Source organism: Mercenaria mercenaria, chromosome 12, assembly GCF_021730395.1.
Source record: "Mercenaria mercenaria strain notata chromosome 12, MADL_Memer_1, whole genome shotgun sequence".
NCBI lineage: Eukaryota > Metazoa > Mollusca > Bivalvia > Venerida > Veneridae > Mercenaria > Mercenaria mercenaria.
The window spans coordinates 21,381,827-21,404,759 of NC_069372.1; the positions used below are offsets into that span (position 1 = coordinate 21,381,827).

At 37.4% G+C, this 22,933-nt stretch overlaps 1 protein-coding gene across 6 annotated transcripts in view; it reads right to left on the reverse strand.

Moving 5' to 3' along the window:
- The window catches only part of LOC123533590 (sphingomyelin phosphodiesterase 4-like), a 44,891-nt gene that overhangs the window by 13,650 nt on the left and 8,308 nt on the right, over window positions 1–22,933 (reverse strand). For 2 of the 6 annotated variants that reach the window (XM_045315292.2, XM_053519391.1), the window contains exons 4-10: window positions 22,174–22,270; window positions 21,204–21,426; window positions 20,550–20,709; window positions 17,249–17,317; window positions 16,065–16,115; window positions 12,315–12,332; window positions 2,053–2,198 (exon numbers count right to left, since the gene is read on the reverse strand). In XM_045315292.2, coding sequence (XP_045171227.2) covers window positions 2,053–2,198; window positions 12,315–12,332; window positions 16,065–16,115; window positions 17,249–17,317; window positions 20,550–20,709; window positions 21,204–21,426; window positions 22,174–22,270 — 764 coding nt within the window. The remainder of the gene's footprint in view (window positions 1–2,052; window positions 2,199–12,314; window positions 12,333–16,064; window positions 16,116–17,248; window positions 17,318–20,549; window positions 20,710–21,203; window positions 21,427–22,173; window positions 22,271–22,933) is intronic. The other 4 variants (XM_045315294.2, XM_045315293.2, XM_045315295.2 and 1 more) reach the window with 4 other exon arrangements.

A 22,933-nucleotide genomic window follows, 5' to 3' on the forward strand; every position in this document is an offset into this window, starting at 1 on the left:
AGTTTCAAAGCCATATGTTAAACACATTACACAAAATGTGAACTAGTACGAAAAACTTAACCATGATTTCTAAGTTAAAAGGGGCCATAATTCAGCCAAAATCCTTGATAGATGTATGTACTCTTGCCTACAAGTGGACATGGTGATGGTAAACAAGTGTTGAAAGTTTCAAAGCTTTATCTCAAAAGACTTTGTCAAAAAGTGGACTGGTATGAAAAACTTAACCAAGGTGTGACGCCGACGCCGTGGTGAGTAGGATGGTTCTACTTATTTTTCGAATAGTCTAGCTAAAAGCGCATGTCTCCCCAAGTGCATAGTCATATAGGCAAGAAGTCAATAGGGGACAGGAGCGAAAGTCAAAGAGACACTGATGGTTGGCTGCAATAGGGATCATCTACTTGGCATGTCCAATCATACCACTAAGTTTCAACATTTTGGGCCTGGTGGTTTTCAAGTTATGAATTTGAAATAGTTTGATTGAGTGACCCCAAAATCAGTAGTGGTCATCTACCCTGCATGTCCAATCATCCTAATAAGTTTCAACATTCTGGGTCAAGTGGTTCCTAAGTTATTGATTGGAAAGAGTTTTCTACGTTCAGCCCTCTGTGGCCTTGACCTTTGATGGAGTGACCCCAAAGACATTCAGGGTCATCTATTCTGTAAGTCCTATCACCCTATGAAGTTTGAAGGTTCTAGAACAAATAGTTCTCAAGCTGTTGACCGAAAATGGATTTCCATGTTCTGTCTGCTGTGACCTTGACTCTTCTCAAAGTGACCCCAAAATCATTAGGAGTCATCTACTCTGCATGTCCAATCATCCTATGAAGTTTCAACACTCTGGGTCAAGTGGTTCTCAAGTTATTGATCGGAAATGGTTTTCCATGTTCAAGCCCCTGTGACCTTGGCCTTTAACAGAGAGACCCCAAAAATAATAGGGGTCATCTACCCTGCATGTCCAATCATCCTATGAAGTTTCAACATTCTGGGTCAAGTGGTTCTCAAGTTATTGATCAGAAATGACTTTCCATGTTCAAGTCCCTGTGACCTTGACCTTTAATAGAGTGATCCCAAAATCAATAGGGGTCATCTACTCTGTAAGTCCTATCACCCTATGAAGTTTGAAGGTTCTAGGTCAAATAGTTCTCAAATTATTGACCGAAAATGGATTTCCATGTTCTGTCCGCTGTGACCTTGACCTTTAATAGAGTGACCACAAAATCATAAGGGGTCATCGACTCTGCATGTCCAATCATCCTATGAAGTTTCAACATTCTGGGTCAAGTGGTTCTCATGTTATTGATCGGAAATAGTTTTCCATGTTCCGGCCCCTGTGACCTTGGCCTTTAACAAAGTGACCCCAAAAACAATAGGGGTCATCTACTCTGCATGACCATTGAATCATCCTATGAAGTTTCAACATTCTGGGTCAAGTGGTTCTCAAGTTATTGATCGGAAATGGTTTTCCATGTTCAGGCCCCTGTGACCTTGACCTTCGATTGAGTGACCCCAAAAATAATAGCGACCGTCTGCTCCATAAGCCCTACCATCCTATGAAGTTTGAAGGTTCTAGGTCAAACGGCTCTCCACTTATTGCCCGGAAATGAAGTGTGACTACTGGGGGAGACTTAATAAGTGAATGAAGTATTGCTATGCAATACAAAATCCCCTACTTGAAGGTGACTAATTATCTCAGCTGCAATATAACTTAATGATTTAACATGAAACTGTAGGAGGGATGGAGGGAATGATGGATGGAAAAGTGCAATCCTATATTACCTGAAACTGGTTTTCAACCTGTAGAGGACTAATAATTAAATCCAAAAGTTCTGACATTATGTGCATGTCTGCTTCAATCATGTTGATGATGTATATAAAGTTTCATTTCAATTTGATAGGAAGAGTTCAGTTCACAGTTTCAAAGATAGTCCATTGTTATACATGTACATGTATTTCAATAAAACAGTAAAAATATGAAAATATTCAACGTTTTCCTTCAAGTACTTTGCCAAATATGAGTAATCATGGTGTGCCACTAAATATATCACAGCGTACCTTTTAAATTCATCTAAGGGAGATGACTCAGCAGTTTGGTAAGGGGAGCTAACTGGCTCTGGTTCTGCACTGTTGACAAAGTAATGAATGTGCTTCAGAAACAAGCGTACAAGTCTGACATGGTTGTTGCTGGGCATGTAACTTTCCTGAAAAAGAAACAGATATACCAAGTTAAACCACACAAAATCAAGCAAACACTCCTATTGACAAGGCATTTACATAAGTAACTCAACCTGGAAACAATTAGCAGCAGAGAATTGTGCTCAGAAATCTAATTAAATGGGCAAGTAACTCTTCAGATATAAACTTGAACAGTAACTAGTACAAATCTAAATGTATACAAGGGTAAGTAACTCTAAATAGATAAAACAATCATCTGAAGAAATGTGTACATGTAATCGCAGCAGCTACTTGTAATATGAATAAGTTAGGATGCAAATCAGGTCAAATGGCCAGAAATGATGGTAAAAACATTTCCATGCAGCAAATATAGGCAGAATACACACATGCATAACAAAATAGATGTATAAAGGGAGAGAGTTTCTAAACAAGAGATGACCCTGAATCGCTCACCTGAGTATATTGAACCACATGTTTCAAATGGCAAACTGATGCTAAAATATTAGAAAGTAGATCATAGATCAGTAGGTCTCATTTATGGTCACTGAAAGACAGTTTAAAGATTGGTGTGCAAAACTGTACATGTCATCCAAATTTCAAGGCTGGATCTTAAACTAGAGTTGTCACAAGCAAAAGTTTACGCACAGACACAAAGACGACATATACCTACTGACCTAGTTTTTGACTGCAGTTGACCCAGTTTCGAACTTGACCTAGATATCATCAAGATGAATATTCAGACCAACTTTCATACAGATCCCATGAAAAATATCGCCTCTAGAGAGGTCACAAGGTTTTTCTATTATTTGACCCACTGACCTAGTTTTTGATGGCATGTGACCCAGTTTCGAACTTGTACTAGATGTCATCAAAGTGAACATTCTGACCAATTTTCATGAAGATCCATTGAAAAGTATGGACTCTAGAGAGGTCACAAGGTTTTTTATTTTTCTATTTTTAGATCTACTGACCTAGTTTTTGACCGCACGTGACCAAGTTTGGAACTTAACCTAGATATCATCAAGATGAACATTCTGATCAATTTTCATGAAGATCCAAGACAAATATGGCCTCTAGGGAGGTCACAAGGTTTTTCTATTTTTAGACCTACTGACCTAGTTTTTGACAGCAGTTGACCCAGTTTCGAACTTGACCTAGATATCATCAAGGTGAACATTCTGACCAATTTTCATGAAGATACATTGAAAAATATGGCCTCTAGGGAGGTCACAAGGATTTTGTATTTTTAGACATACTGACCTAGTTTTTGGCCGCAACTGACCCAGTTTCATACTTCACCTAGATATCATCAAGCTGAACTTTCTGACCAATTTTCATGAAGATCCCATGAAAAATATGGCCTCTAGGGAGGTCACAAGAATTTACTATTTTTAGACCTACTGACCTAGTTTTGGACCGCATGTGACCCAGTTTCGAACTTGACCTAGATATCAACAAGATGAACATTCTGACCAACTTTCATAAAGATCCCATGAAAAATGTGACCTCTAGAGTGGTCACAAGCAAAAGTTTACGGACGCACGAACGCATGGACGGACGACAGACGCTGCGCAATCACAAAAGCTCACCTTGTCACTTTGTGACAGGTGAGCTAAAAAGCTTATAGCTTCTGACTCAATCCTCTAATTTGTATATTTGTAAAACTGTAGCAATTGTAACTATATCAATAAATACCAAAATAAATGTATCTGAATATTGCAAATACAGTCAACAATAATTTGAACACTACTCACTCAAACTACTAATAACCTGATCAAATTTTGCCAGTTCCGTTGAGTTCAAGTGAACCAAGTTTGACTGTAGCATAAGATGGGTGTTGTTTTTTTTTAAATGCATGTCTCCCTGTAAGGGGTATAACTTTTTCAGATTTCAGAGAAATCCAAAACAAAAACCCAGGTGCATAGCTTCATATGCTGAATAAAAAGTCTTATAATGTTTCATGATCCTAGATCAAATACTTTTTGAGACATGCACAATAAAATTTCGGACTAACAGATGGACTGACATCTGTACAGTCAAGGGCAAATCTAAGTGCCGCCCCCCCCCCCACCCCTAAAACATAGGGGGGAAGGAATCCATAAAATCTGAACAAATAGGCTTACTACTGATTATTCCTATTCCTACAAAGTTTCATTTATATGCCATCAACAGTACAAAGTCAGCAAAAATGACCTTTAAAACACACTCAGTGAATAATCATGCAACTTAAAACTCGTAGCATATGTACAACTAAGCTTGCTGCTGATCCTTCTTATAAATTTTCATTCAAATTTACCAGTAGTATTGAAAAAGTACCAAGTAGTCTTGAAAATGATCTTCACAGGGAAATAACAAAGGTTATGCAAAAGAGATCACACCACATCTTGGCTTCATGCCAAACACTCCTGTGAAGTTTCACTGAAATCCATCCAAGGGTTTTTTGAGAAGATGTGTTGACAAGCAAAATGTGGACAGACAGATGGATGGACAGACAAACAGACAGCAAAGGCAAAAATAATATGAGCCACGCCATGGGAAAACCAACACAGTGGCTTTGCGACCAGCATGGATCCAGACCAGCCTGCGCATCCACGCAGTCTGGTCAGGCTCCATGCTGTTCACTTTCAAAGCCTATTGGAATTAGAGAAACTGTTAGCGAACAGCATGGATCCTGACCAGACTGCGCGGATGCGCAGGCTGGTCTGGATCCATGCTGGTCGCAAAGCCACTATGTTGGTTTTCTCATGGCGCGGCTCATATTATTCTTATTCCAATACATAAAATATAACAGCATGCAATTATTTGTGAAGCAACAAATTATTTTACTGTTTTAACAGAAATATAGCAACAGCTGTATTTAGAGTTACATGCATTCTCTAACATTAAATTCTCCAAGACTGAGTCAATAACCACAACTGGCAATGTCCATGTGATTAACCTTTAGCTTGCTGATGTCTAGTGATTTTGCCTTTGTGATCAAAGCTATTGGTATTGGCTATTCAGTCAGTAAATTCAGGGTTTTTTTTTTATTCTATAGCAGAGGCCGAATATCGGCCTCGTCCCCCAGCTGAGGATTTCCCCCACAGCCAAGGATTTCCCCTACCGCAGTCGAAATTCCCCTACGTCCGAAATTCCCCCCTCCAAAATCGTAAACAAAGCAATGGAGATTACTCCCAGCGATTTTCCCGACTGAATATCGGACCCGTTCACAATTGCAGACGGTCTTTCACAATTTTCAATGGGTGTGAAAACCTTTAGAAATAGTAGAAAAATGTTAGAAGAGCGTTCAGTGGACCCGAGGTTCCGGTTTTGACCAGCGAAAATCGATAAAAACTCGTATCTGACCCGCACATAATATGCCGTGGGCGTCTGCTCGTCTCGCGGTAATACTCTTTGATGCGTAACGAGTTCGAAAGCTCTGCCCCTTGTCAATCAAAATCCCAGTGAACTTCATACTGTTTGTCGACACCAGCGTAAGTATGAAAGTAGGCGGAGCGTCGTATGTTAATTAGCTACTGACAGATGCCAATCACGCCACGCGCTGACTGACACGTGGTTATCAGCAGTATGTAATATAGATGATTGATAAACAATGCAGCGTCAGATTATCGTGTTTGTACCTCTTGTTAATTAGCGGTAACAGCTTATGCTGTATTGTGTAATATGTGTTGTTAATTTAAAGTAATTATTTTATGTGCTTGATTCGATTAAATAAGCCGGTCGGCCGTTACGCAAATTTATTATCTTTGCCAAGGTATTTTGCTAGAGCAAAATAAAATACAAATGTTTTAAGTAATCAGATATTATAAGTATGGAATAGTTCTGGTGAAAAGATGAAATTTTATCAAGAATTTTTAATGTCTGCTTTCGTTTTTTCATATTTGTCACACGTTTTTGCGATCGTCATTTTCGGACTTTTTTTATCCTTTCTTACAAGATTTTCTAGTACAATTGAAATAAAAAGCCAACAAAAGTATGCGTTTAATAATAATATGATGACTCTTGCAAAAGCAGCTCTTATTTTAAAGCATTTTTTGTGAATAAAATCATGTGATCTTTAAATATTCAATGATTTGAGCATTTCAACTCTCCCCACCCACCTTGTTACAATGATAAGTGAACATTAGTGCAAGTCCATCTATTGCTAAGTGACAGTGTGTATAGTTGCTAAAAGTTGCAAGAATATGTAATAAAAACATAGTTTAAAGTGTTTATTATGCATAATTGTAAATTCCCCCCTGAGTGAAAAAATCCCCCAAAACTGCTTGTCGCGCGCTATTTTCTTCCCCCAATGACAGGCTGGGGCCTCTTCCCCCAGTCATAAAAAAAAAACCTGAAATTTTCAGTGAACACCCCTTTGAATGATAAGAGGTAGTACCCAAATTGAATGATGGACCAGTCCATTCTAAAAATTTAGTAAGGTAACGGCTTGTATGTTACTCCTGAATTATTCAGCCATAAATGTATACAAGCGGTTTTCAGATGCCACAACACTACCGGTACTTTGTAATTACTCATACAAGTGTACAAAAACTATTCTAACATCAAATGATAAGAAATTCAGGAAGATCTTTTTTTCTAAGACTGACAATAAATATATACAGTCAAACCTCTATTAAGTAGCCAGTCAATGGAGTGACACTGTCAGGCTGCTTAAGTCAGGTGGTTGCTTAAGACAAGTTGAAACTAGAGCTATCACTAAAGGTGATGAATGTACCCCCCGCATGCACTGACACAGTACATTGCAATTTGACGCACATAAGATTGCATAATTATGTGGACTGTATGTATATAGACTGTATGTATACAGTATAGTAACAAAAAACAAAGTCCCATAACTCTGCAGAATATTTATCTAAAAGAATGTAACATGCACCATGCACAACTAGGGTTGGTACTGATCACTTGTGTGAAGTTTCATTAAATTGTGTGCAAGGGTTCGGAAGATTAGGCGTGCACAAGACTGCATATGCAGACTGTATGTACATAGTATGTTAACATGAAACAAAGTCCCATAACTCTGCAATTTTTGTCGTTGAAAGAACCTAACATGCCCCATGCGCAACTACTGTTGTTACTGATCACTTGTGTGAAGTTTCATTAAATTGTGTCAAGGGGATGAGGAGAGATGGTGCGCACAAGATTGTGTCTATGTATATAGTTTAGTAACAAAAAACAAAGTCCCGAAACTGTGCAAATTTTTTTTGTGAAAGAACCTAACATGCCCCATGCACAACTACTGTTGTTTCTGATCACTTGTGTGAAGTTTCATTAAATTGTGTCAAGTGGATGAGGAGAGATGGTGCGCACAAGATTGTGCCTATGTATATAGTATAGTAACAACAAGAGCTGTCTCCATAGGATGACACATGCCCCCGATGGCACTTTAAATGAATAGTTATGGCCGATGTTCGAGTTTAGGACCTTTGACCTACGGAGCTGGGTCTTGCGCGCGACACGTCTTACTGTGTCACACATTTATGCGTAGTTATTTTAAAATCCATGCATGAATGACAAAGATATGGACCGGACACGCCCATCAATGCACTATCATGAAAAAAGACCTTTAACATCTAAGTGTGACCTTGACCTTTGAGCTACGGACTTGGGTCTTGCGCATGACACGTCGTCTTACTGTGGTACACATTCATGCCAAGTTATTTGAAAATCCATCCATCGATGACAAAGATATGGACTGGACACGCCCATCAATGCACTATCCCTTAATGTCTAAGTGTGACCTTGACCTTTGAGATACGGACCTGGGTCTTGCGCGCGACACGTCATCTTACTGTGGTACACATTCATGCCAAGTTATTGAAAATCCATCCATCGATGACAAGATATGGACCGGACACGCCCATCAATGCAATAACCTTTAATGTCTAAGTGTGACCTTGACCTTTGAGCTACGGACCTGGGTCTTGCGCGCGACACATCGTCTTACTGTGGTACACATTCATGCCAAGTTATTTGAAAATCCATCCATCGATGACAAAGATATGGACCGGACACGAAAAATGCGGACAGACCGACAGACCGACAGACTGACAGACCGACAGACAGACGGTTCAAAAACTATATGCCTCCCTTCGGGGGCATAAAAAACAAAGTCCCATAACTCTGCAAGTTTTTTTCCTGAAAGAACCTAACATGTCCCATGCACAACTACTGTTGTTACTGATCACTTGTGTGAAGTTTCATTAAATTGTGTCAAGTGGATGAGGAGAGATGGTGCGCACAAGATTGTGCCTATGTATATAGTATAGTAACAGAAAACAAAGTCCCATAACTCTGCAAGTTTTTTTTCTGAAAGAACCTAACATGCCCTATGCACAACTACTGTTGTTACTGATCACTTGTGTGAAGTTTCATTAAATTGTGTCAAGGGGATGAGGAGAGATGGTGCGCACAAGATTGTTTCTACGGACAGACAGACGGACGGATGGACGAACGTTCTAACGAAACGGTCTTTATGTGACTCCCCCATTGTTCTCTCTATTGTTCTAACAGTCACATAAAAAGAAAAATAGTCACATAAACAGAACGGAATGAATGACATCAAAGAGAAAGTACCGTTATGCAGTCACTTAACCATCATTTCGCGGGCACGGACAGACAGACGGACGGACAGACAGACAACCTGAAACCAGTATACCCCCCCTTACAACTTTGGTGTCGGGGAGTACAATTAAATACTAGAGCTTCTTTCGAGAAAAGCGCATGTCTCCCACAACTGCCTATCATTTAGTGATTCAAAGTGGTTTGGATGAGTGGTTCCTATAGTGATTCAAAGTGGTTTGGGTGGTTTGGGCGAGTGGTTCTGATCAGTAATTCAAGGGCCATAATTCAAAAGTGCCTGGGCTGATTTGGCTAGTTATGGAAATTGGCTGAGGACTTATTGGCAAACGCATTTTGTTCAAGTTGACGAGAAATGTTCGAATTAGAATGCAGACAAGATCTTTGACGGAATGGATTGGATCGGACTGGACTGCAACTGGACTGCACTGCACTGCACGCATGCACGCACGCACGCACATACAAACAGAAGTAAATCATATGTCACATAATAAATTTGGAAAGTTAATTGACTTGCTGCTTAAGGCAAGTGTCTGCATAATACAGGTGGTCGTTAAGGCAGGATTCAACTGTTTACCCCATTTCTATGCTCATGCAGTTAAGCAGCATAATACAAGCAGTGAATGTACTGAGTAAGAAATAACTGTTAACCTTTATCCTGCTAAATTTCTAAAATGGACTGGTCCATCATTTAATTTGGGCAGTACCAATTATTATTCAAAGGGTTGTTCACTGACAATTTACTGACTGAATAGTGATCCATGCAGGCTGATCTTTGTCTGCACTGGTTGCAAAAGCAGAATCATTTGTGCCAGCAGGCTAAAGGTTAAGAGATGGGTAATAACCTGTCTTTGCCAATCCTTCATACACAATAATTTTAGCAACAATGAACAAGAAAATAAATATCTTAATTGTGCTGATGAGATGCTCCTCTACTGCGCTAATAGATTATATATACAGTGTTAATGGATTGAACAGGAAAACAAAATGTCAGTCTTAATATAATTTCTTTTTCAGTGCAGGAAACTATAACCTGAGGTTTGATGTGCTAATATTCAATTCAAAATAACCATCCCTGTTTATCGCAACTTCTTGATTAAGAGAAAATTCTGCATGTTTACATATCTGAATATGTACAAAGTACGTCAGAGAGAGGCAAGTAAACAACAGTAAAGTACAGTCAAATGTTGTTCTCTCAAACATGGTTCTTTTCACATATCTCTCTCTACTGAGTCTCAAAATGAGCAAAAGAATATCTATTAATACATGCATTTAAGTAGATATTCAAACATACTGTAAAATCGTTTAATTTCGTGGGCATCAAATTTCTTGATTTTTATCAAAACGGATATTTCGTGAGGATATGAATTCGTGAAGTTCCACATTTGAACATAAATGAATGGGAATTTTTCCTCATCCATGAAATCCATGAAATTCGTTCCCTACCAATATTGATGAGTTAACAGCAACATTGATTTTAAAGAGACGAGTACAAGTTGTTGTTTTTTTCACTGCTACAGAACAACACTTGAATGGGGAAGAATGTATGAATAGTCAAAATTCTTTTCAAAACCATAATTCAAAACATGTAAAATTGTGCAGGAATATTGTGAAATCCTAAATATATGTGGAGGACTAATTTTTGTGGATTTTATGGTTGGGTCAATCCACAAATTAAAATCCCAGTAAACAAGTAAATTTCCCATTTATTTCAGATGCAAAAGTTGAAATTCATCCACAAACTCATACCCAAGAGAAATAGCCATTTTCATATCCCTAAGAAACACCCTTTTTTACCAAAAATCACTAAATATTGTGCCCATGAAATTAAAAGGTGTCACAGTAAAGAAATATATGCACCTTCACATTAAGATATAACAAGGCAGTCTGAAAGACAGCTAAATCCCCCGCCACTGCTATGGCTAGTGAAAGGGTAAAACCTTTGATTTTAGCTGTGACCTTGACCTTGAACTGACATGGCTGACTCATGAATTCTGCACAACGTCTTGATGAGGTGATCATTTGACCAAAGTTTCATGAAAATCCTTCTTGGGGTTTAGGAGATATAGAGTTGAAACCTTTGACCTTGAGTTGTGACCTTGACCTTGAGTTGACATGGCTGACTCATGAGTTCTTGATGAGGTGATCATTTGACCCAAGTTTGATGAAAATCCTTCAAGGGGTTAAGGAGATACAGAGTGGACACCAAATGGAAGGCTCAAACCTTCGACCCTTAGTTGTGACCTTGACCTTGAGCTGGCATGGTTGACTCATAATTTCTGAACATCGTTCTGATGAGGTAATCATTTGACCCAAGTTTTATAAATTCCTTCAAGGGGTTTAGGAGATATTGAGCGGACACGAAATGGAAGGCTCAAACCTTTGACCTTCAGTTGTGACCTTGACCTTGAGCCGACATGGCTGACTCATAAGTTCTGCACATCGCCTTGATGAGGTGATCGTTCGACCCAAGTTTGATGAAAAGCCTTCATGGGGTTTAGGAGATATAGAGCGGACACAAAATGGAAGGTTCAAACCTTTGACCCTAAGTTGTGACCTTGACCTTGAGCCGGCATGACTGACTCATGGGTTCTGCACATCGTCTTGATGAGGTGATCATTTGACCCAAGTTTTATAAAATTCCTTCAAGGGGTTTAAGAGATATAGAGCGGACACAAAATGGAAGGCTCAAACCTTTGACCTTGAGTTGTGACCTTGACCTTGAGCCAGCATGGCTGACTCATGGGTTCTGCACATCGTCTTGATGAGGTGATCATTTGACCCAAGTTTTATAAAATTCCTTCAAGGGGTTTAGGAGATATAGAGCGGACACAAAATGGCAGGCTAAAACCTTTGACCTTGAGTTGTGACCTTGACCTTGAACCGACAAGGCTGACTCATGGGTTCTGCACATCGTCTTGATGAAGTGATCATTTGACTCAAGTTTCATGAAAATCCTACAAGGGGTTTAGGAGATATGGACCGGACACGATTTTGTTACGGACGGAAGGACGGAAGGATGGACGGAAAGACGGACGGACGGACAGAAGGACGGACGCAGACCATTCCTATAATCCCTCCGCCACGGCTGGGGATTAATAATTTTTTTTGTCTACACTGAACTATGGATTTAATATTTCCTTATTATGACTTTTTTGAGAGGGAATCAATTTGAATGTTGAAGATTCGACCAAAATTAACCATCTGTTCTTCAAACTTAACCATCTCTTACAGGCAACAGTCAAGGATGAATTTCATTTTAATATTTCTTGTAAATTCCATTCAAAGTTAAAGTGGACAGTGGTTTCATGGTTTAGGTGTCAGTTCGCTCAACCTAAGGGTCATGGGTTCAAGCCCCACTTGGGTCAAAACTACACCTTCTCTTATGACACCAGTACTGCTTTTTCCAGGAAACAGACTCTACAGTGGTTCAAATAACCTCAAAGCTTTCATCACAATCAAGCTAAATTTAGTATAAACTAAGCAAACAATATTGACTGTAGCAACAACAACACCAGGAATTTCCAACACCACAGATAAGTACTCCTGATATATCCACTTACCAGTCCCGTTCCAGCATGCTAGTGGAGCATAATATCAATTCTTTATTAAGTTATTTCAAGACACGATCTAAGTGTGAACTTGTGCATTCAGCTACACTAAAATCCAAAGTATGCCAAATTACATAACAAGTGTACATAATCATACAGAAATTAACCAATGTCATTAGGGGTCCATTATCTTTAAATTAATTTTCTTATTCTTATGAGTTGGAATACGAAGTATTAAAAACACTAGATGACATATTCATGTATAATATCATGCTATCTATCAAGCCAGCGGCACCAAAATTACAATCATATACCACCTAATTACATTTTTATATGAATGATATTATTTCATCACCTTTTAAAATTCTGAAATTCTATACTGACATGTGCAGAACTAGAACAAAATCTTTTCTCATTTCCATGAAATAAAGGAAATTTTCGGAAATTAAAGAAAAATTGATTTTTTTACAAAAATGTATAAACTTTTAAGACTTGTCAAAGTTTTAAAATTCAGAAAATGCATTTTTGTGTCAGCAATTGTAATCAGGGTGATAAAGTGAAAACGGAGTGATCCAATGTCAGGCAATATTTATACAACACTCTCAAGAAGTCACTAAAATTTATCAAAAATCTATTTCCTCCATTTTCAAAATTATCATATACTGACATTTGTCTGAGATTTCAAGCTGGTTAAAAGTAGAATTTCTGCTCAAATAGATAACTTATTTTTGTACACTGTTTGCAGGGTTTCTGGTGTTTTCGCCAGTGGTGGTTAACTCCATCTTACACACAAGCTACTGTGATCTATGTGGGAGGTTCATGCAGTTATTTATAACTAGATGTGTATCCATATTACACTGCTGCCCCTACTTTCTGTCATTGTAAATTCTAGGTGAAATATCTTAAGATATATCCAACACAAACTTTTAAACACTTAATGTGTATTTTTCACAAAGGCCATAACTCTAGTCTGGCTGAGTCAAATCCTAAACAAAACACAAAGTACACAACTTCACATGCTATATAACAATCCTCTAAAGTTTTATGACTGTAAGTCAAAATATGTGTCAAATACGTGCAATACAAACTTGTATGCCATTTATGCATATTTTGACTACATAAAGGGCCATAGCTCTAGTCTGACAGACAGATATCCCAAACAACACCCCAGGAGCACAACTTAACATGCTGAATAATAATGCTATTATTGTTTCATGACCCTTGGACAAATATGTTTTAAGACATAGATAGGTGTCACAAACTTTTATGCCCTTTTACACATATTTTCGACTAAGTCAAGAGGCATAACTCTGATCTGGCTGAGTGAAATCTCAAACAAAACCCCAGGTGTAGAACTTCACAGGCTGAATGATAATCCTATGATGTTTCATAATCCTAGGTCAAATACTTTTTGAGATACAAACATCACAAACTTATAGGCCCTTTTTATGCATATTTTGACTAAGTCAAGGGCCATAACTCAGTGTGAATTCCCAATTAAAATATCAGGTGCACAACTTCACATGCTGAATGAAAATCCTGAGATGTTTACTTAGTCTGAGTCTGGGTCTAATCCTTTTTGAGATATGCACGCCACAAATACATAAGGATGGACGGATGGATGGACATACACATGGACTTCTTTACAAACAGATGCTTATGTGGCTATCCTTTTGTTCTCTCTATTGTTCTTTTAGCCCAAAATAAATAGCCATGTAAGAGCTTACGGAATGAATGACATCAATGAAAAATTACAGTTACCTATTATAGCCACCTAAGTATCCAAATGTTAGCACAAGGGCAAATCTATGTACCCTCCCCTATAAAAATACGTAAAACTGGATAAAAGTCAAACACCAGTCCTAGATTAGATACTTTTAATGTTTATCATTTTTTTGAAGGGGATGGGTTTAAAATCACACTAACACAATTTCAGTCATATGGTAACTTTTCTAAAAGTTGCCAAAACAGTTATCCTTTTTCTGAATCAATATGATATCACACTGTATTGTCATGTGAAAAGGTAATAAATTCTTAAGCATTAAGCTGAGTGAAGCAAGCCCACCTTCGTGTCAATTATTTTCAATGTCCAAAAATATTAGAAACACTATTTATTTCAAAAGATACAGGAAAAATCTTCTCATAACTGAACAACATGAGATGTTTATATATAAGAAACAATATAAAATCATAGATATATCACAAATAATTCAACAAATTATTATATAAAGTTGAATTAAACACTAAAGTTGACAAAAGGATGATAAAAAATAAAAAAGATGTCAACATTCTATGACACATGCCCCCTGGAAAAGATTGATGGACCCCCTGGAAAGGATTGATGGAAATACAGTGTTAAAAAGAAAGGGGCAAACTACCAAAAAACAAGAGCTGTCACTAATGGTGACAAATGCCCAGGCAGTGCCTTGACCTTTGACCTGGTGACCCCAAAGTCAATAGGGGTCGTGTACTCAATAAGTACTATCAGCACGTGAAGTTAGAAGGTCCTGGGTGCAGTGGTTCGCGAGTAAAGTGCCTTCATGCAAAAAGTTAACATTGGCCCCTGTGACCTTGACCTTTGACCTGGTGACCCCAAAGTCAGTAGGGGTCGTGTACTCAATAAGTACTATCAGCATGTGAAGTATGAAGGTCCTGGGTGCAGTGGTTCACGAGTAAAGTACCTTCATGCAAAAAGTTAACGTTGTGACAAACAAACAAACGAACGAACCGATGGACAGTTGAAAACTAATATGCCGCCCTTCGGGGGCATAAAACAACAACAACAACATGAAATTCATAACAGTATGTACAAATCCTCTTCATGTTGATGATTGATACAAAGTTTCAGTTGACTTAGATGGAAACTATGAGTGTTAAGTACACAAAATACAGAATATAGTTGAAATATGGTTAAGTCCAAAAAAAAGGGGATAACTAAAAAAAAAAAAAAAAAATAGACATGGAAGTGCATACAATATGTGCACATCCACTTCACCTTGATGAAGCATACCAAGTTTCATTTAAATCTGATGAAAACTGGACAAGCTGAGTACAAAAGAAAGTGTGATGGATGGGATGACAGACGGATGGACATGCAGTTCAAACACTATATGCCTCCTGGATCTCTAACATTTAGGGCATAAAAACACATGCAAAACTTTTCAGAAATCAAATCAACAAAGGCAAATGACTGTAAAAATGCATTGAACCATCCAAATTTATGCAGTTACCACCATGTTGTATTTCTAGCCAAATATAAGGATGTTTTTTAGTAGTAGCAAGAAGAGAAAATATGAGCCGCGCCATGAGAAAACCAACATAGTGGCTTTGCGACCAGCATGGATCCAGACCAGCCTGCACATCCGCGCAATCTGGTCAGGATCCATGCTGTTCGCTTTCAAAGCCTATTGCAATTAGAGAAACCGTTAGTGAACAGCATGGATCCTGACCAGACTGCGCGGATGCTGGTTGCAAACGCACTAGGTTGGTTTTCTCATGGCGCGGCTCATATATTTACTAAAAGCATTATCAGCAATTAATTTTCCAAATATATATTAAAGCAAGTATATTACATGCTTTCTTAGCAATATGATATCATGGTGTGTGACATGTAAAGCATGATTCCCACATTTTCTCAAAATTTGAAATATTTACAATCAGGTAAATGTTCAAAGCATCTCAGATACTAAAATGATATAAAATGGGTATATAAAATACAACTAAGGCTTGCAATGCATAATGTACATGTACATCTATACTCACATAGAATGGCATAAAGGATTCAGACAGATGGTAACTAGACCATGATCTACTCTACAATATCACAGGAGAACATCAGTTTAATATATAATCAATATTTAGTCTATATACCTTAACTTTTTTTAAATGCTGATCAATGACTGCCATACTTTATACAATTAAGATAATATCTATGGGTATACCTAGCCAGTTCTGAATGTAATGTTCTGGTTTGAATTACTTTATGGCAGATTTCATAACTGATTCGTCACATTTCCAATATAAATAAATATATAGATCTACTTTCCAAAATTTCTCACAAAAAAAACGTAACAACATTAGCATCAATAAAAGTGGTTAATTTTCGCTATCACACCAGTGCGTTAATTGCAAATGAATTGTATTTAGGGTTTATTTCCACCTTGTCTTGTATTTCATGTAAATATAAGACATTCGTACCTACAAATAATTCTAACGTATTTTCCCTGTTGAAACAAAATGCTGCAAAGCATTCTCAGTGCATGTAAAATAATTCAAAAGTCCAGTAAATATTAACAAGAAACGTGGCAATGCCACAAAACCAGGTTTTCAACACTTTTCATAAGAATAAAAAAGTATACTGAATCACAGTGCACCACTTTAAAGCACAACCCTTACCCTAACCTTAACCCTAACCTAACCCTAACCCTATTTTTAGTAACAATGACCTTGACCTTGATCCCAGAAACCCCAAAATCAATCCCTAGCTACAACTTTATATAAGTTTTCTATACACCAAGTTTCATCATGATAGCTCATTCCTAAGTTAAGTTACTGACCAGAAACCCTTTTTCTATTTTAAGTAACAGTGACCTTGACCCCAAAAATCAATCCCAGCCTTTGTCTTGATATAAGCTACATACATACCAAGTTTTATTCAAATATCTTTACCGAAACAAAACTTATTGACCGGAAACACCAGTTTGACGCCGCCTGCCCGCCCGACCAACGACATACCCCAATCTAATAACTCTTCATTGAAAACCTGGTTAATAAATATCACAGTCCAGTAAAGATTACTAAATATCACTAAACACCCAATATATGTTCTGAATCCGGCTGGAACAAAATGGTAGCTATACCATATATAGATCACTATTTGAATTTAACCTCATTTGGGTGAAATGACCTTGCGAGACATGTCAGGTATGAGTAAGAACCCCACTTACCAGGTTTTGTGGTGATATGCCCCTCTCAATGTCCAGAGCATTCTGGTTCAACCAAAATTCTGCTAAGATCTGTACAAACAAAACAAGAAACGCGTCAATGCCACGAAACCAGGTTTTCAACACTTTTCATAAGAATAAACAAGAGTGCCAGAATGTCACAATATACGCCCGTCACAGCAAATTTCTTTACTCTAGCACCTGTATTTGCAGATGTAATTTTAATTTTGTGGTTGTTTAGTAATCATTGTAATTCTTTTGTTTTTCTAAGTCCACAAAAAAAACCCTTACCAGGTAGAGATACCTTAAAATACACCTAAAATTAGAAAGTAACAACTATGTTGTACCACAGAAAAGTGGTCTTGGTTTTTCCCTACGGTCAATTATAAAAAAGTTACAATTTAAGTTATTTATAGTAACAACTAAGGTTAGTTTATCTTAAAAAAAAAAAAAAAAAAAAAAAAAAAATACAAAAAAAAAAATTGTAAGTCCACACAGAAATCCTTACCAGGTAGAGATTGGTCAAAATACACCTCAAAATTGGATGTAACATGCATGTTGTACTACAGAAAAGTGGTCTCGATTTTTCCCTACGTCTAGTAATGAAAAAGTTACAATATAAGCTATTTATAGTAACAACAAAGGGAAGTAATTCTAAAGAATGGAACTGTGCAAGACACTTCGTCTCATGATGGTGTATAATTGTGCCAAGTTACATCAAAATCCCTCTATGCATGAAGAAGATATGCTCCGGACAAACTTTTCATTCTTGTATCCTTTGACCTCTGTGACCTTGACCTTAGACCTAGGGACCTGGTTCTTGCGCATGACACTCCGTCTCATGATGGTGAACAATTGTGCCAACTTTCATCAAAATCCCTCCATGCATGTAGAAGATATGCTAACCCTAACCCTAACCTAACCCTATTTTTAGTAACAATGACCTTGACCTTGATCCCAGAAACCCCAAAATCAATCCAAGCTACAACTTTATGTAAGTTTTCTATACACCAAGTTTCATCATGATAGCTCATTCCTAAGTTAAGTTATTGACCGGAAACCCTTTTTCTATTTTAAGTAACAGTGACCTTGACCTTGACCCCAGAAACCCCAAAATCAATCCCAGCCTTTGTCTTGATATAAGCTACATACATACCAAGTATTATTCAAATATCTTTACCGAAACAAAAGTTATTGACCGGAAACCCTTTTTCTCTTTTAAGTAACAGTGACCTTGACCTTGACCCCAGAAACCCCAAAATCAATCCCAGCCTTTGTCTTGATATAAGCTACAAACATACCATGTTTTATTCAAATATCTTTACCGAAACAAAAGTTATTGACCGGAAACCCTTTTTCTATTTTAAGTAACAGTGACCTTGACCTTGACCCCAAAAACCCCAAAATCAATCCCAGCCTTTGTCTTGATATAAGCTACATACGTACCAAGTTTTATTAAAATATCTTTACCGAAACAAAAGTTATTGACCGGAAACCCTTTTTCTATTTTAAGTAACAGTGACCTTGACCTTGACCCCAGAAACCCCAAAATCAATCCCAGCCTTTGTCTTGATATAAGCTACATACATACCAAGTTTTATTCAAATATCTTTACCGAAACAAAAGTTATTGACCGGGAACACCAGTTTGACGCCGCCGCCGCCGCCGCCCGCCCGCCCGACCGACATCTACCCCAATCTAATAACTCAGGTTTTCGTTGAAAACCTGGTTGAAAAAATGTGAAATGTAAACCATTTGGCATGTATTGTACAAAATTACAGGGTTTCACAAGCGATGCCTATCTCTGTGTTGTCTCATAAATAAACAAACATTTCATATAACCTTGTATTTGTTTCTACTTATCAAACAAAAAACAGATAAATCAGGGTTCATACATATCCTATGAGGCAAAATTCAAGGGCTTTTAACCTTTAGCCTGCTAAATTCCTAAAATGGACAGGTCCATCATTCAGTTTGGGCAGTACCACTTATTATTCAAAGGGGTGTGCACTGAAAATTTACTGACTGAATAGCGAACAGTGCAGACCATGATCAGACTGCACGGATGATCTTGGTCTGCACTGGTCGCAAAGGCAGAATAACTTGCCGCCAGCAGGCAAAATGTTAAAAGTACTAACTTTTACTTTTCAACTTGAAATCTTAGTAATGATAATTTTTATCCATTATATTCCCAAAAAATTATTGTTGTTGTAAAAATTGCATTCTGTATAAATTGCAAATGACTGCTTCTTAACAGACTACCAGACTCTATGAAAGCTACCTATTTACCAGATTTTGGTCTGTTTAGAAAACACTTTTCCATTTTTAGTAACAATGATCTTGACCTTGGAATAAAACTCTATATGTTCATGTACAAAGGGCCATAAATCTTGTCTTACTCAAGCAATCTGACCTAAACTTGCAGGGTGGCATTTCCCTACAGCAGTTAATATTTCTACCATGTTTTATCTACCTGGTAAATACTCCTTACCATGTCATAGATATGGTTTCAGATGACAGATGGACAAATAACGCTAAAACTATATATCCCTCTACTTTTGGCGGAGGATAACAATTTTCCATTATTTTCTTTCAAATTATCTCCATTTTTCTATTTCTTTTTATTCATCCTTCCTACTACCCAAGTTGCTGAAAGAAAAACATTTCAAGGAGTTCTGGCTAAAAGTCAATCAACTTCTTTAAAATTCAAGTACCTTTTCAGGTTTTGTAAGGCTTTAGTCATTTTCAAGCAGTTTTCAAATTCAAGGGCTAGCATTAAAATTCAATGACTTTTCAAGGTCTGTGTGAACACTGTAAACAAACATTTTTCAGTTACAAAAATTTCTGTTCTTCCTCGTCTTTCATACAGTTCACATTTAATCTTGCTAACAATCTTATGGGGCAAACTTTACCTCTTGTAAATGTAAGCTCAACCTTTCAATCTGTAAATATCAAACTTTACTACATAACAGATTTGCCAAACTTCAATGCTCCCACATACACTTTCACTTTTATTTCCAATTTGTTTCAATTTCAATTTGTTTTGCCTAGACTTTACAAAGAATCAAAGCAAATTTCTTGAAACAACAAAGTAATATTCTACAGTCAAACTTTGTTCGCTCAAACTCGATGGGTCCGGCAAAATTTGTTCGAATTATCTGAAGTTCGAGGCATTGGATGAAATACATTATATCGGGATTTTGCTGTGACTCGTTGACGAGTTCAAGCGAAGAGTGGTGTTTGAATTATCAAGTGAGCAAAGTTTGACTGTATTATAATTATAACAGAAAAGTTAGTAATTTACCTGCACAAAGGTTTCAGACCACCAAATGTCTCCCTCTACTTTTTCAGTTACAGGTGAACTTTGACCATGTGGTTTCTGTGTGGTAAGTAGATTTGCCTTAAGAAGACCTAGTCGTGACCTTGACCTAGTGTGTGCCCCGCTTCCAGGTGAGTGCTTCTGACTGCAAAACAAAATTAAATCTTACGTCACATTACAAAAATCAAGTGTAATATATGAGGAATTTGGCCTCAGTCATATTATAAAATTCAGGCATAAAACAGAAAGAATTTAGTGTTAGTCACATACAACAATCAGGTGCGCTATAGAAGGCATTTAACCTTACTGCATGTCATTCTCAAAATATTTCTATGACTTTCGGTATTTATGACTTACTTTTGGTATTTATGACTCGGTATTTGCATACGGTTATTACACAACTCCAATACTTTGTGCTTTTGTTCAACACTAAATTTCACTGGTCTAAGGTCAAAACTTGAAGAGTTTTTTTTTTTTAATTTCTGATGTCAAGTTATCAAACAGTTACTAATTGGCATATACTACAGATCTGTTTCAAATTTTGAAATTCATCTTAAAGCATACCTATTTAATATCACTGTAAACTAAACACAAGAGAGTAAACAAAGTTTGATTGCAACACTATAGATGACCATTTACCTTGTTGGTGTCTGCTGCATCATGGGACTTCTAACCGCAGTACTAATGGATTGTGGGAACTTTGGAAGACTCTTCTTATTTAGAGGTAAGAAGTAGTCCAGGTATTTGTCAAGGAGACAAGGGTAGACAACTTCTGTCATATTGTTCCAGTTCAGCGATTTCATCTGCCACTGATGCGAGACAAGAGCCACAGAAAAGTAAAACAAGTACAGCTCAAATGCCCCTGAAAGTAAATGCAAATTATTTGAACCTTTAATCAATGTTTTATTTTGATTATAGCAGAAACTCTAGCTCCTCTCTTAACCAGATCTCTCTCCAGATCTCTCTCTGTACAAAATCACTCTCTTAACAAGTTAACTCACTTACAGAAATTTCCCTCTCTAAGCATGATCATTCCCTATACCAAATTCCTCTCAAACAAAATTCTCTCTGAATCAAATCCCACCTCTAACAAATCTCTCTCTAAACCTAATTCCCCTCCAAACAAAATCTGTCTCTAAACCAAATCTAAATCCACTCTAGAGGTAGACAAAAAGTGGTCTTTACTCGCAGGTGGTTTTTATTCACAGGTTAAATTACACTGTAGATGTTAAAATAGGAAGTACAGGCATTTAAAGCCAGGTGTTTCCTGTTCAGAGGTATCTTTTCAACAGGTTTAGCTGCAAATTTAAGGACTGCTCTATGGACCTCTCAATACCAGACAAAACGCCTCTCCCTAAGCTCAATTGGGATTTTATTGTGATCAATTTTGTATAGTCCACTTCTACTGTCATACTGACATCTGTTCAAATTTCACCTAAAAATAGATAATTTCTCAAGAAATAGAAATGCCCAAACATTTCTACTACCATTCCTGGAGTTTTTTAGCATGGTGTGTTACTTGTATTCGGTTCTTGCTAACTTGGAAGAAATTTTTCATAATCTCTGTGTCAGAGGAAATGAAAAAAACAGTTGAGTAAGAGGGCCTTACCAAGCCTGAGAACTGGTTTAGTGTAGCTCTGAAACTGTAGTTTGTTCACATAAAACATTGGCAAGCTTCCTTCCTCTATCATATGTCTTGTCGGGCTCTGAAAAAAAAAGTTATGAAATGTAATAGATGCTGGTCAACTGAAGTTGTTTTCAAACAGTATATCAAAGATAAAACAAACAAACAAGCTGGGTGGCCATATAGATGAGCCACCTACCCTGCAATCATGAGGTGAAAGGCTCAAGTCAGCTAGTTCAATAACAGTCATGTTACCAATTGCCTACCTGCCTGGTGCCTGGCATTAAACAAGAGGACCATGATGGTCCTGAATCGCTCACCTCTTCCCACATGACCCAGTTTTGAGTATGACGTTGTTTTTTCTATTATTTGACATAGTGACCTAGTTTTTGAGGTCATGTGACCCAGTTTTAAACCTGACTTAGATATTATTAAGATAAAAATTCTGACCAATTTTCATGAAGATCCATTGAAAAATATGGTCTCTAGAGAGGTAACAAGGTTTTTCTATTATTTGACCTATTGACCTAGTTTTCGAAGGTACGTGACCCTGTTTTTAACTTTACCTAGATATCATCAAGGTGAACATTCTCACTAATTTTCAAGATGATCTCATGAAAAATATGGCCTCTAGAGAGGTCACAAGGTTTTTCTATTTTAATACCTACTGGCCTATATTTTGACTGCACGTGACCCAGTTTCGAAACTGACCTAGATATCATCAAGGTGAACATTCAGATCAATT